The sequence below is a fragment of the Lepidochelys olivacea genome, assembly GCF_965140295.1.
Source record: "Lepidochelys olivacea isolate rLepOli2 genome assembly, chromosome: 7".
NCBI classification, from domain to species: Eukaryota; Metazoa; Chordata; order Testudines; family Cheloniidae; genus Lepidochelys; species Lepidochelys olivacea.
In genome coordinates this window covers 77,803,396-77,816,302 of record NC_140417.1, presented here as the reverse complement: position 1 = coordinate 77,816,302, position 12,907 = coordinate 77,803,396, and the positions used below count along the sequence as shown (strand labels likewise).

Below are 12,907 nucleotides of genomic sequence, written 5' to 3'. Positions count from 1 at the left end.
TGTGGTATGTGGTTGCTGGTGAGTATTTGCTTCAGGTTGGGGGGCTGTCTGTAAGTGAGGACTGGTCTGTCTCCCAAGATCTGTGAGAGTGAGGGATCATTTTTCAGGATAGGTTGTAAATCTTTGATGATGCTCCACCCTCTTGTCAACTGTCTAAATGGGACATTTTGATTACCACTACAAAATTTTTTTTTCTCCTGCTGATAATAGCTCATCTTAACTAATTAGCCTCTCACAGTTTGTAAGGTAACTTCCAACTTATCTGTATATATATATATATTATATATATATATATATATAATCTTACTATATGTTCCATTGTACGCATCCAATGAAGTGAGCTGTAGCTCACGAAAGTTTATGCTCTAATAAATTTGTTAGTCTCTAAGGTGCCACAAGTACTCCTGTTCTTTTTTCAAAGAAAAATGTTTGCAGGACAGTCATAAGGTTAAACATCAGATATTGAAAAGCTCCAGCTCTTAAGTGAAAAACAAATAAGATAATGGTGGCTTAAAAAAGTATACTATGAGTAATACCAGAGAGGGTCTTTCGACAGACTGGTGTATCCATGAGGCACATCTGTGAAAATTACTGCTGATATGATATCCTGGAAGGAAACTGAACTATGTCCCTCAAAAGAGACAGAGAAAAATGAATGTAAGAGTCTCTGTACCTCTCAAAGATATTTATTTATTCACATGTATATGAAACTACAATATAAAGTACTCATCTAATGCTTTGGGCACCCATGAAAATCTTTTAAAAAAATACACTAATAAATAAACAGACCCATCAAATACCTCAGATCAAATCAAGTAACTCAAGCGTGTAGAAACCTGAGCACCTCCTCCAAAACAGTGCCACAGAACGGCGGGGGCTATGACTGTGGACAAAATGGAGGCCAAACAACTGTCATATAAAAGGTTGCAGCCCACTTATACTACCTTATAAGGCATTTCATTATTAAATTAACTATCAAATATTTTAAATCCAAAATCTGTCTATATGAAACAATTAAGATACAATTCTTAAATAACAATTTAAGAGAGCCTCCATTGTCTACTCCAACACTGGAAAATTAAAATCAACAGCCACTATTTTTAACCACTGTACTTCTCTTGCTGTCACATAAATAAGGAAGAAAACAAAAATAGCCAAATTAATTTCAATTCCATTCAAAAGAGAAAAACAGATGTGTCACATGCAAATGACAAAGCCTATAAACTAAGAAATGGAAGTTTGTTCTCATATGTTTGGTGTATATTTAAAGCAATAAAAAGTAGAAATCAACAAAACAGAAAATATCAGAAGCACTTGTGTCCTTTTAATAATAAAATATTGTATTTTTCTGAGATGCCACAATTCAGATTTCAAGAAGATTTTGGATCAGCATATATTTGTTCTGAAATTAAACTTTTACTATTACTAGACAATCTGCAGCTCTGAAAATAATGAAGGATATCTCAGTAATAAAAATACCAAATGAAGAAATGAGACCCTGTTTATATTGTATGTTGCGATATTTATGATTCAAATGTTGTGTTTTCTGCAAACAGTAATATATAATTGTGTGTTTCTTAGAAGGTCAAACAGTTAAGACTGTTTAATCAATCTAAAACAAAACTGTGTCTTGAGATTCTGCAGATGATAAAAAGAGTAAAAATAATAGCACAGTGTACCCTGTATTTTGTAGCGCACATAACAAGTAACATTAGATTCAGCCAAAACCTGAAACTTATGTAATTTAATGCAGAATGCATGACATCACCAAGTTCGTAATCAAACAAATTCTTGAGACAATAGTATACACTATAAACTTAATTTAAAATACATTAAATGAACTAAGAAATGTGAGTAAAAGATTATAAAACCTAACAAAAATAGACTATGTGAAGAAATTTACTCTGAACTCTTTATAGGAATTGTTATAAAGTTGTAAAAAAAGAAAATACTTCTGTGATATATTTCAAATACAATATATTTTCTACAAGTTGCCTTCTTCTGTATAGTATACTTATTTTAAAACACAATTTAGTTGATTGAATCGTACCAATTTTTTGCTGTTTTCCCGACCAACCTGTTTACAGATACTAATATAAATAAAAGTAATATTTTGGAAAGTATGTAAATCTCTCCTAAAACACTAGAATATTTAGTAATACATTTTACAGAAGAAGAGGATTTCCTTCAACACGGGCTTTTTAAATTCCCACTATCAAAGAGAAAAAGAATCTTAGAGTTTTGTATATCAACCCATCACCACAGTGTCTGAGTGCCTAAAGATGTCAAGGTATCATTATAAATTCAAGCCTAATTTAATGGTGTCCAGTTTGCAGATTAATTCCAGTTCTACTGTTTCTCGTTGGAGTCTGTTTTTGAAGTTTTTTTGTTGAATAATTGCAACTTTTAGGTCTGTAATTGAGCGTCCAAGGAGGTTGAAGTGTTCTCCAACTGGTTTTTAAATATTATACTTTGATGTCTGATTTGTGTCCATTAGGCTTGAATAAAGACTGGGAGTGGATGCGTCATTACATTAACTAAAAACTATTTCCCCATGAAAAGAAAAGGAATACTTGTGGCACATTAGAGACTAACAAATTTATGCTAATTTTCCCCTACTGTTACTCACACCTTCTTGTCAACAGTTTGAAATGGGGAATCCTGATTATCACTACAAAAGTTTTTTTTTTCTCCTGCTGATAACAGCCCACCTTAATTGACTGGTCTTGTTAAGAGTTGGTATGGCAACCCCCATTTTTTAATGTTCTCTCTCTCTCTCTATCTTCCTACTTATTTTCCACTGAATGCATCTGATGCAGTGGGCTTTAGCCCACGAAAGCTTACGCTCAAATAAAGTTGTTAGTTTCTAAGGTGCCACAAGTACTCCTCCTTCTTTCTGCTGATACAGACTAACACAGCTACCACTCTGAAACCTGTCAGTGAAATAGGTCAAGCTGACACGTCATAAAGTATTGTCAGCACTTACCTTTCCATAGGCTAAATCTTCTCTGTTCCACTTCGCAATTTTGAGGAATTTAACTTTATTCATGCATTTAAACATCTGAAACCAGCACCTCTGACTGAAATGAAGATCAGGTTTATTTTCTAATGCTCTACAGAGGGCATGGAATCTGCACATTAAGGCATTTGGGGTGAAATAAGCCCCCAGAATGGACAGAATTAGCAAAATAACACTATCTCATGATACCATCTGAAATATATGGATTTGGAGGTAGAAAATTTGAACTTAAGCAAATGTCGACCTAAAGAGGAATAACTTGTACTCTTGAGCTTCCTCTGAAATGCAGTCCATACAGAGTTGTGTGTCTACCTGTGAAATCACACATCTATAAGCCAAATCCGAGATCTAGTATAGAAAAAAAGAGCATTCAGGAGGAATCTTGTGAGGATTTGTGAAACTCCCTAGAAGGCTTTAGGTACATAAATCAATGAAGGGATTACATGGAGACAAAAATATAATATCATCTGTGATAAATCTAATCTTGTTCCCATACTGTTCATGTCGCAAAATAAAACTGCATGCATTTCCCTCAGACCAACAATGAAATTTTAAAAATTAAGATGCTCTCTCAGCATGAATAAACCAAGAAAAATCTGTATACTGAGAAGGGTCTATAAAGGACACAGCATATTTCAAGTACAATAAACATATATCACAAAAACTTCATTTAAAAACCAAGGAAAGGTGCTGAGAAACAACAATAGACTTACCTATCACATAATTTACAAATTCACAAGCACTTAAAAGCAACTATAGTTAAGGACATTCTAAATTTTACAGTCCACACAGAAGGAATAATTAGTTCATATTAAGTATGAAGTAAAGTTACTTTATCACAGAACAACCTTAACGTTGATAACCTCAGCTAATCATTTCCTCGCTTTTAATGAGACAATGGGTAAATTAAAAGAGTTGTCAGTTAGCAACCTCAACTGGTTTTAGAAAAGCTTTTGGTATGGGAATTTCCCACTTTGTGTATGTGTGTGTGTTCTGCTTAAACTCTCTTTATTGTAAATATTACAAGTCTATACCATGCATAAAACTTTCATTTCATTGTCACCAACATTTTTAATGCATACACTCTTCTTTTTCCCTTTTGTACAGCTAACTGGAGAACTAGTAACATCTCAAAGGTTTAAATAAACAGGATGTGACTTGCCAACAGATTATTAAACAAAAGGAGTGAGCACTGCTGGCCAACCTCACAACAAGAGTCCTGCCTCCTGCAAAGCACACCTGCTCACAGGCAGGAGGCGGCTGAACTAGCAAGGCCTGGCTGCACCCCTTCCCTTCTCCCTGAAGGCGGGGCTAAGGCCTTGCACACTCAGGGTCAGACCCAAGCCTGCGACAAGCTCTGGCACCCAGCGCGCGGGGCTCTCTGCACCTCGGCACACTTGCCGCTACAAACCCGCCCGGGGAGCCGGCGCGGGGGGCAGCCGCGCGCAGCTGGTGCCGGGGAGCGGGAGGCTGCCGTGACGCGCCCGCCCCGGCCCACAGGCGCTGCCTCCAGGCGGGATAACGGGGGCAGCCCTGGCCCCGCCACGCGCCACCCTCGGGCGGGGCCCCGGGGCCGGCGGAGGGGGCTGCGGACACTCGCTAAGGGGCGGGGAGCGGAGCCGGTACCTGCCAGGTTTCCTGCCCCTTCGCCTTGGCCGCCATGCCGGGCGGGCCGAGCGTCTCTGCGTTGCCCTGGGAGGCGGCGGGAGCGACGTTAGCGCAGGGGTAGCGGCCGGGAGAGCAGCGGCCGCGCAGGGCGCTTCCCGGCAGCGCGATCCGCCCCAGCACCCCTCTGTGATCCCCACCGCCCCCATCCCCTGCGTGACCCCCCCACAGCCAGAGCCCCCATCCCTGCGTGACCCCCCCACCGCCACAGCTCCCATCCCCTGCGTGACTCCCCCACAGCCCCCATCCTCTGCGTGACCCCCCACACAGCCTCCATCCCCTGCGTGACTCCCCCACAGCCCCCATCCCCTGCGTGACCCCCCCACAGCCACAGCCCCCATCCCTTGCGTGACTCCCCCACAGCCCCCATCCTCTGTGTGACCCCCCCCACAGCTCCCATCCTCTGCGTGACCCCCCACACAGCCCCCATCCCCTGCGTGACTCCCCCACAGCCCCCATCCCCTGCGTGACCCCCCCACAGCCACAGCCCCCATCCCCTGCATGACCCCCCCACAGCGCCCATCCCCTGTGTGACCCCCCCACATCCACAGCCCCCATCCCCTGCGTGACTCCCCCACAGCCCCCATCCCTGCGTGACCCCCCCACCGCCACAGCTCCCATCCCCTGCGTGACTCCCCCACAGCCCCCATCCCCTGCGTGACCCCCACACCGCCACAGCACCCATCCTCTGCGTGACCCCCACACCGCCACAGCGCCCATCCCCTGTGTGACCCCCCACATCCACAGCCCCCATCCCCTGCGTGACTCCCCCACAGCCCCCATCCTCTGCGTGACCCCGCCCCACAGCCCCCATCCCCTGCGTGACTCCCCCACAGCCACAGCCCCCATCCCCTGCATGACCCCCCCACAGCCACAGCCCCTATCCCCTGCGTGACCCTCCCACAGCCCCCATCCTCTGCGTGACTCCCCCACAGCTCCCATCCTCTGTGTGACCCCCCCATAGCCCCCATCCCCTGCGTGACTCCCCCACAGCCACAGCCCCCATCCCCTGCGTGACTCCCCCACAGCCCCCATCCCCTGCGTGACCCCCCCACAGCCACAGCGCCCATCCCCTGCGTGACCCCCCCACAGCGCCCATCCCCTGTGTGACCCCCCCACATCCACAGCCCCCATCCCCTGCGTGACTACCCCACAGCCCCCATCCCTGCGTGACCCCCCCACCGCCACAGCTCCCATCCCCTGCGTGACTCCCCCACAGCCCCCATCCCCTGCGTGACCCCCCCACCGCCACAGCACCCATCCTCTGTGTGACTCCCCCACAGCCCCCATCCTCTGCGTGACCCCCTCACCGCCACAGCACCCATCCCCTGTGTGACCCCCCCACATCCACAGCCCACATCCCCTGCGTGACTCCCCCACAGCTCCCATCCTCTGCGTGACCCCCCCACATCCACAGCCCCCATCCCCTGCGTGACTCCCCCACAGCTCCCATCCCCTGCGTGACCCCCCCACAGCCACAGCCCCCATCCCCTGCGTGACTCCCCCACAGCTCCAATCACCTGCGTGACCCCCCCACCGCCACAGCTCCCATCCCCTGCGTGACCCCCCCACAGCCCCCATCCCCTGCGTGACCCCCCGACAGCCACAGCTCCCATCCCCTGCGTGACCCCCCCACAGCCCCCATCCCCTGCGTGACCCCGCCACAGCCACAGCCCCCATCCCTGCGTGACCCCCCCACCGCCACAGCCCCTATCCCCTGCGTGACACCCCCACAGCCCCCATCCTCTGCGTGACCCCCCACAGCCACAGCCCCTATCTCCTGCGTGACCCCCCTACAGCCCCCATCCCCTGCGTGACCCCCCCACAGCCCCCATCCCCTGCGTGACCCCCCCACAGCCAGAGCCCCCATCCCTGCGTGACCCACCGACAGCCCCCATCCCTGCGTGACCCCCCCACAGCCCCCATCCCCTGCGTGACCCCCCCACAGCCAGAGCCCCCATCCCCTGCGTGACTCCCCCACAGCCCCCATCCCTGCGTGACCCCCCCCACAGCCACAGCCCCCATCCCCTGCATGACCCCCCCACAGCCACAGCCCCTATCCCCTGCGTGACCCTCCCACAGCCCCCATCCTCTGCGTGACTCCCCCACAGCCCCCATCCTCTGTGTGACCCCCCTACAGCCACAGCCCCCATCCCCTGCGTGACTCCCCCACAGCCACAGCCCCCATCCCCTGCGTGACTCCCCCACAGCTCCCATCCCCTGCGTGACCCCCCCACAGCCACAGCCCCCATCCCCTGCGTGACCCCCCACAGCCACAGCCCCCATCCCCTGCGTGACTCCCCCACAGCCCCCATCCCTGCGTGACCCCCCCACCGCCACAGCTCCCATCCCCTGCGTGACTCCCCCACAGCCCCCATCCCCTGCATGACCCCCCCACCGCCACAGCACCCATCCTCTGCGTGACCCCCACACCGCCACAGCACCCATCCCCTGTGTGACCCCCCCACATCCACAGCCCCCATCCTCTGCGTGACTCCCCCACAGCCACAGTCCCTATCCTCTGCGTGACTCCCCCACAGCCACAGTCCCTATCCCCTGCGTGACCCCCCCACAACCCCCATCCTCTGCGTGACTCCCCCACAGCCCCCATCCTCTGCGTGACCCCCTCACCGCCACAGCACCCATCCCCTGTGTGACCCCCCCACATCCACAGCCCCCATCCCCTGCGTGACTCCCCCACAGCTCCCATCCCCTGCGTGACTCCCCCACAGCCACAGCCCCCATCCCCTGCGTGACTCCCCCACAGCTCCAATCACCTGCGTGACCCCCCCACAGCTCCCATCCCCTGCGTGACCCCCCCACAGCCCCCATCCTCTGCGTGATCCCCACCCCACAGCACCCATCCCCTGTGTGAGCCCCCATAACACCCATCCCCTGTGTGACACGCACACTCCCACAGTACCCAACCTCTGTGTGATACCCCACAGCACCCATCCCCTGTGACATCCCCACCCCCACAGCACCATCCCATGTGACCCCATCACCCCCACAGCACCCATCCCCTGCGTGACCCCCCCCCACAGCACCCATCACCTGTGTGACACCCGCACACCCACGACCACAGCACCTATCTGCAGTGTGACACTCGCACCCACACAGCACCCATGCCCTGTGTGACCCCCCATAACAACCACCCCGTGTGAGCCTCCCACTCCCAGAGCACCCGTCCTCTGTGTGACGCCCTCACTCCCACAGCACCCATCCCCTGTATGACACCCCCACCCACACGGCATCCCCTGTGTGACACCCCACAGCACCCATCCCGTGTGAGCCCCCATAACACCCATCCCATGTGACACCCCCACAGCACCCATCCTTTGTGTGACCCCCTCAGCCCCACAGCACCCATCTTCTGCGTGACCCCCTTACTCCCACAGCACCCTTCCCCTCTGTGACCCCCACATAGCACCCATCCCCTGTGTGACTCCCATAACACCCATCCCATGTGAGCCCCCCACCCCCGCAGCACCCATGCCCTGTGTAACCCCCCACAGCACCCATCCCGTGTGTGACACCCGCACGAGCACAGCACCTATCCCCAGTGTGACACCCCATGTCTATCTCCCTGTGTGAGCCCCCTGCCCGCACAGCATCCATCCTCTGTGTGACCCCCTCACCCACGCAGCACACATCCCCTGGTGTGACACCCCACAGCACTCATCCCCTGTGTGACATCCCCCACCCCCACAGCACCCATCTCCTGTGTGACACTTCCCACCCCCACAGCATCCATCCTCTGTGTGACCCCCATAACACCCATCCCGTGTGAGCCCCCACCCCCTCAGCACCCATCCCCTGTGTGACCCCCTCACCTCCATAACACCCATTCCCTGTGTGACACCCCCACTCCTACAGCACCCATCCTCTGTGTGACCTCCTCACCCTCACAGCACACATCCTCTGCATGACCCCCCCACAGCACCCATCCCTTGTGTGACCTCCACCGATGCAGCACCCATCCCCTGTGTGACACCCTCATCCCCACAGCACCCATCCCGTGTGTGACACCCCACCCTCACAGCACCCATCCCCTGTGTGACACCCCCCTGCTCCCATAACATCCATCCCCTGTGTGAGCTCCCCGCTCCCACACCCATCCCCTGTGACACCCCCACTCCCACAACACCCATCCCTTGTGACACCCCCCACCCCATGACACCTATCCCATATGAGCCCCACACAGCATCCATCCCCTGTGTGAACCCCTGCCCCCCCAGCACCTATCCCCTGTGTGACACCCCCCCGCAGCACTCATCCCCTGTGTGACCGCCATAGCAGCCATCCCAGGAGTGTGATCCTCCCCATTGCACCCATCCCCTGGGTGACTCCCCCAGCCCCAAAGCACCCATCCCCGGGTGACCCCCCTGCCCCCACAGCAACCATCCCATGTGACCCTCCCCCCACTCCCATAGCACCCATCCTCTGTGTGACACCCCCCTACACTCCCACAGCACCGATCCTGGGAGTATGACCTCCATCGACCCCCATAGCACCCCTCTTCTGTGTGATCCCCACCCACTCCCATAGCACCCATCCTCTCTGTGACCCCTCCCCCACTCCCACAGCACCCATCCTGGGAGCGTGACAGCACCCATCCCCTGTGTGACCCCCACCCACCTCCATAGCACCCGTCCCAGGAGTATGACCTCCACTCATCCCCTGTGTGAACCACACCCACAGCACCATAAGGTTACCAACTTTCTAATTGCACAAAACTGAACACCCTTGCCCTGCCCCGTCCCTTCCCTGAGGCCCCGCCTCTGCTCAGAGGCCCCTCCCTGAGCTCAATCCATCCCCCCTCCTTCTGTTGCTGACTCACCCCCACCCTCACTCACTCGCTCATTTTCACCGGACACCTGGCAACCCTAACAGCACCCATCCCCTGTGTGACCCCCACCGACCCCCATAGCACCCATCCAGGAATGTGTGACCCCACACACCCATAGCACCCCATCCACAAGGGTGTGACACCCCCACCCACCCCATAGCTCCCATCCAGGAATGTGTGACTCCCCCCTCACACACCCATAGCACCCCATCCTGGAGTGTGTGACAACCCCCACACCTCATCCACTAGTATGTGACGCACTCCTTCTCCCCACACCAGAACACTTTCCCTGTTGCTGGAGTCTTTCTCTGTAGCAGGGAAGGGCTCTGGCAGCTCCCTGCAATGGGGAAGGTCTCCAGCAGCTGGGAGACAGTGAGACTCGGCACTGCTAAAAACAACAGTATAGACATGAGAGGCACTGCTTGGGCATGCAGCCAGCCACGGTGGGGACATATCCACAGGGTTCAGTGAGCCTTTACTAGCCTAAATGGTGTCTCATGGTCTATCTACACTGCTTCTTATACCTGTGCTAGTGGGGGGGGAAAGGTTCTACACACCACTGAAAGAAGGTTGCAGCGTAGACAGCTTCGATGACTCAGTTTCCCCTCTATAAAATAAGGGTAATACTACTTCCCCAAATAGGAAAGATTGTGAGGATAAATTCATTAATATTTTGTGTGATGCTAAAATACAATGGGTATGGTCTCAATCCAGCAAACCACTTTAAGCACCCATTGACTCATTGACCCAGCATTTACTATTCCATAGTACAATAAAAAATCAAGTAAATATCAAATAGCTTTGGAAGCAATCGGCACAGTCTCAGAAGCAAACTACTTACAAATTTATACAAGCAAAGTAAATTTTAAAACAGACTCCAACGAAAGACTGCTGAATTAGAATTAATTTGCAAACTGGATACAATTAACTTAGGCTTGAATAAAGACTGGGAGTTTATGGGTCATTACACAAAGTAAAACTGTTTCCCCATGTTTATTCCCACCCCCCCCCCCACCTCACCCACACACAGACACTGTTCCTCAGATGTTCTTGTCAACTGCTGGAAATGGCCCACCTTGATTATCACTATAAAAGGTGGGGGTTTTTTTGTTTTTTTTTTCTCTCCTGCTGGTAATAGCTCACCTTACCTGATCACTCTCATTACAGTGTGTATGGTAACACCCATTGTTTCATGTTCTCTGTGGATATACATCTCCCCACTGTATTTTCCACTGAATGCATCCGATAAAGTGAGCTGTAGCTCACAAAAGCTTATGTTCAAATGAATTTGTTAGTCTCTAAGGTGCCACAAGTCCTCCTTTTCTTTTAACATGTGTGCAACTTCAGGCACTCAAGCAATACATTGACTCCAGGGGGCCTCCTCACTTACTTAAAGTTACATATACGTGTAAGTATTTTGCTTAATTGGGGCCCAAATGTTCAGTAGAACCTCAGAGTTACAAACATCAGAGTTACGAACTGACCAGTCAACCACACACCTCATTTGGAACCGGAAGTACGCAATCAGGCAGCAGCAGAGACCAAAAAAAAAAAAAAAAGCAAGTACAGTATAATACTGTGTTAAACGTAAATTACTGGAAAAATAAAGAGAAAGTTTAAAAAAGATTTGACAAGATAAGGAAACTGGTTCTGGACTTCTTTCATTTAAATTAAGATGGTTAAAAGCAGCATTTTTCTTCTGCATAGTTTCACAGCTGTATTAAGTCAGTGAAAGAACAAACAACATTTTGTTCAGAGGAATGAACATTTCAGTTACAAACAACCTCCATTCCCGAGGTGTTTGTAACTCTGAGGTTCTACTGTACTTTTTTAAAGAAATGAGTTGGAAAACCCCAATACCCAAACTAACTTCCATCTCAGGTAATTAGTCTCCCTACTGAAGATCCCCCTGTAATTTCAACTGGACATATTCTTTTATTACCTTCCTGTCCTAAATTGTTCTATGTTGTTTTAAAAGCTGGTTAAGATCATATGGAGAAGGTGGCAAAAATCCATAGAGTTTCACAACAAAGACCTGAAAGAGAGAAAATATAACGCGTCTTATAGAAGTGGTGTACCTATTCAAGGGCAAAAGGGCAGGGACAATGGAATCAGTGAATTTATACCTTTTCCCACAGACTTTACATGTTCCTAAGATATAATAATAGTTTCTTATCTTTGCTTTGTATAGCACTGCATTGCTATCTCCTTTGGTCTGCAGGCAAAATGAAACAATAATGTTAACTGAAAAGCCTAGTTTTGAATATTTAAATATACTTTTAAGATACTTTTTTTCAAAACAGAAATGTCTGACCTTCAGCATGAAGCATAATTATTATAGCATGTTCAAGGGTGTCACAAATAATGACAGTCCTTTCCCTAAAGAGTTTAAAATCTAAAAGATAGACAGATAGAAGATGGGATATTCAGACCAAGGGGAAAAGTTTTTTTTATGTAATATTTTAAATACATATTTTTAAAACTATATAACACTTTTAACATTGTTTATCTCCAGCTTTGTGATTATAATACTACTTGTTGTACAGTTTGGGACACTAGTTCATTCTTCTGTATTGTATCAAATATAAGCTGCTTGTCTTCACTTTCAAGGCCCTTCACAGTCAATCTGCACTCTACCTACCTACCTACCACACTCATCTCTCATTCACTCTCTGGTTGTTGATGCTCACCTCTGATAAGCCTTCTCTACCCACATGTTAAATCTTCACTCAAATACCTTTGTGCTTTCTTAGCTGCTGCCCTTCCAACTTGGGAGGCTCTCCCTGTAAATATCACAAAGCTACTTCATTGTTTTCCTTCAGTCCCTCCTTACTTGAGAATGGTTAGACTGCTGGTATGCTGTTATCAGTGCCTGTCACCTGTCTCATTGTTTCCTTGTACTGTCCTGTCTGTCTGTATCTATCTGTTGTCCCTTGTCTCATGCTTAGACTGTAAGCTCCTTGGGGTAGGAGCTGTCTTTTTGTTCTGTATTTGTAGAGCTCCCAGCACAATGAGTCTATGACTAGGGCTCCTAGGTACTACGGTAATACAAATAATAACAACAGCAGCAGCACTCACCTGGGATGTAGGAGATCTAACTTCAAATCCTTGCAATGACTATTCAAATATTTATACAAAGTAGAACAGTTTCAACAGGAGAGATTGAGAGACCTACCCCTGAATATCCCATAGCTCAGTGATTAGAGCACTTTTCTGATCCTCATCCAGCAGAGAGGGAATTGAACCTGAGTCTTCTATATCCACACACTCCTAGCATTGATAGGCACATACCTGGTCTTAACTCCTTTTGAGAAATGGTGCTTAGGCCACTGTCACATTCTGGGATAAACCTACACCACTGAGGGGTTGTGTCA

The 12,907-nt window shown here is 49.7% G+C and overlaps 1 protein-coding gene across 2 annotated transcripts in view; it reads right to left on the bottom strand.

Annotated features, from left to right (window-relative positions):
- CABCOCO1 (ciliary associated calcium binding coiled-coil 1) overlaps nt 1–4,795 on the bottom strand; it is a 64,032-nt gene extending 59,237 nt beyond the window's left edge. The window contains exon 1 of one of the 2 annotated variants that reach the window (XM_084635423.1): nt 4,646–4,795. In XM_084635423.1, the coding sequence (XP_084491549.1) occupies nt 4,646–4,681 (36 nt within the window). In that variant the 5' untranslated portion in view covers nt 4,682–4,795. The remainder of the gene's footprint in view (nt 1–4,645) is intronic. The other variant, XM_084635424.1, reaches the window with a different exon arrangement.
- Between the last annotated feature and the right edge of the window lie 8,112 nt (nt 4,796–12,907).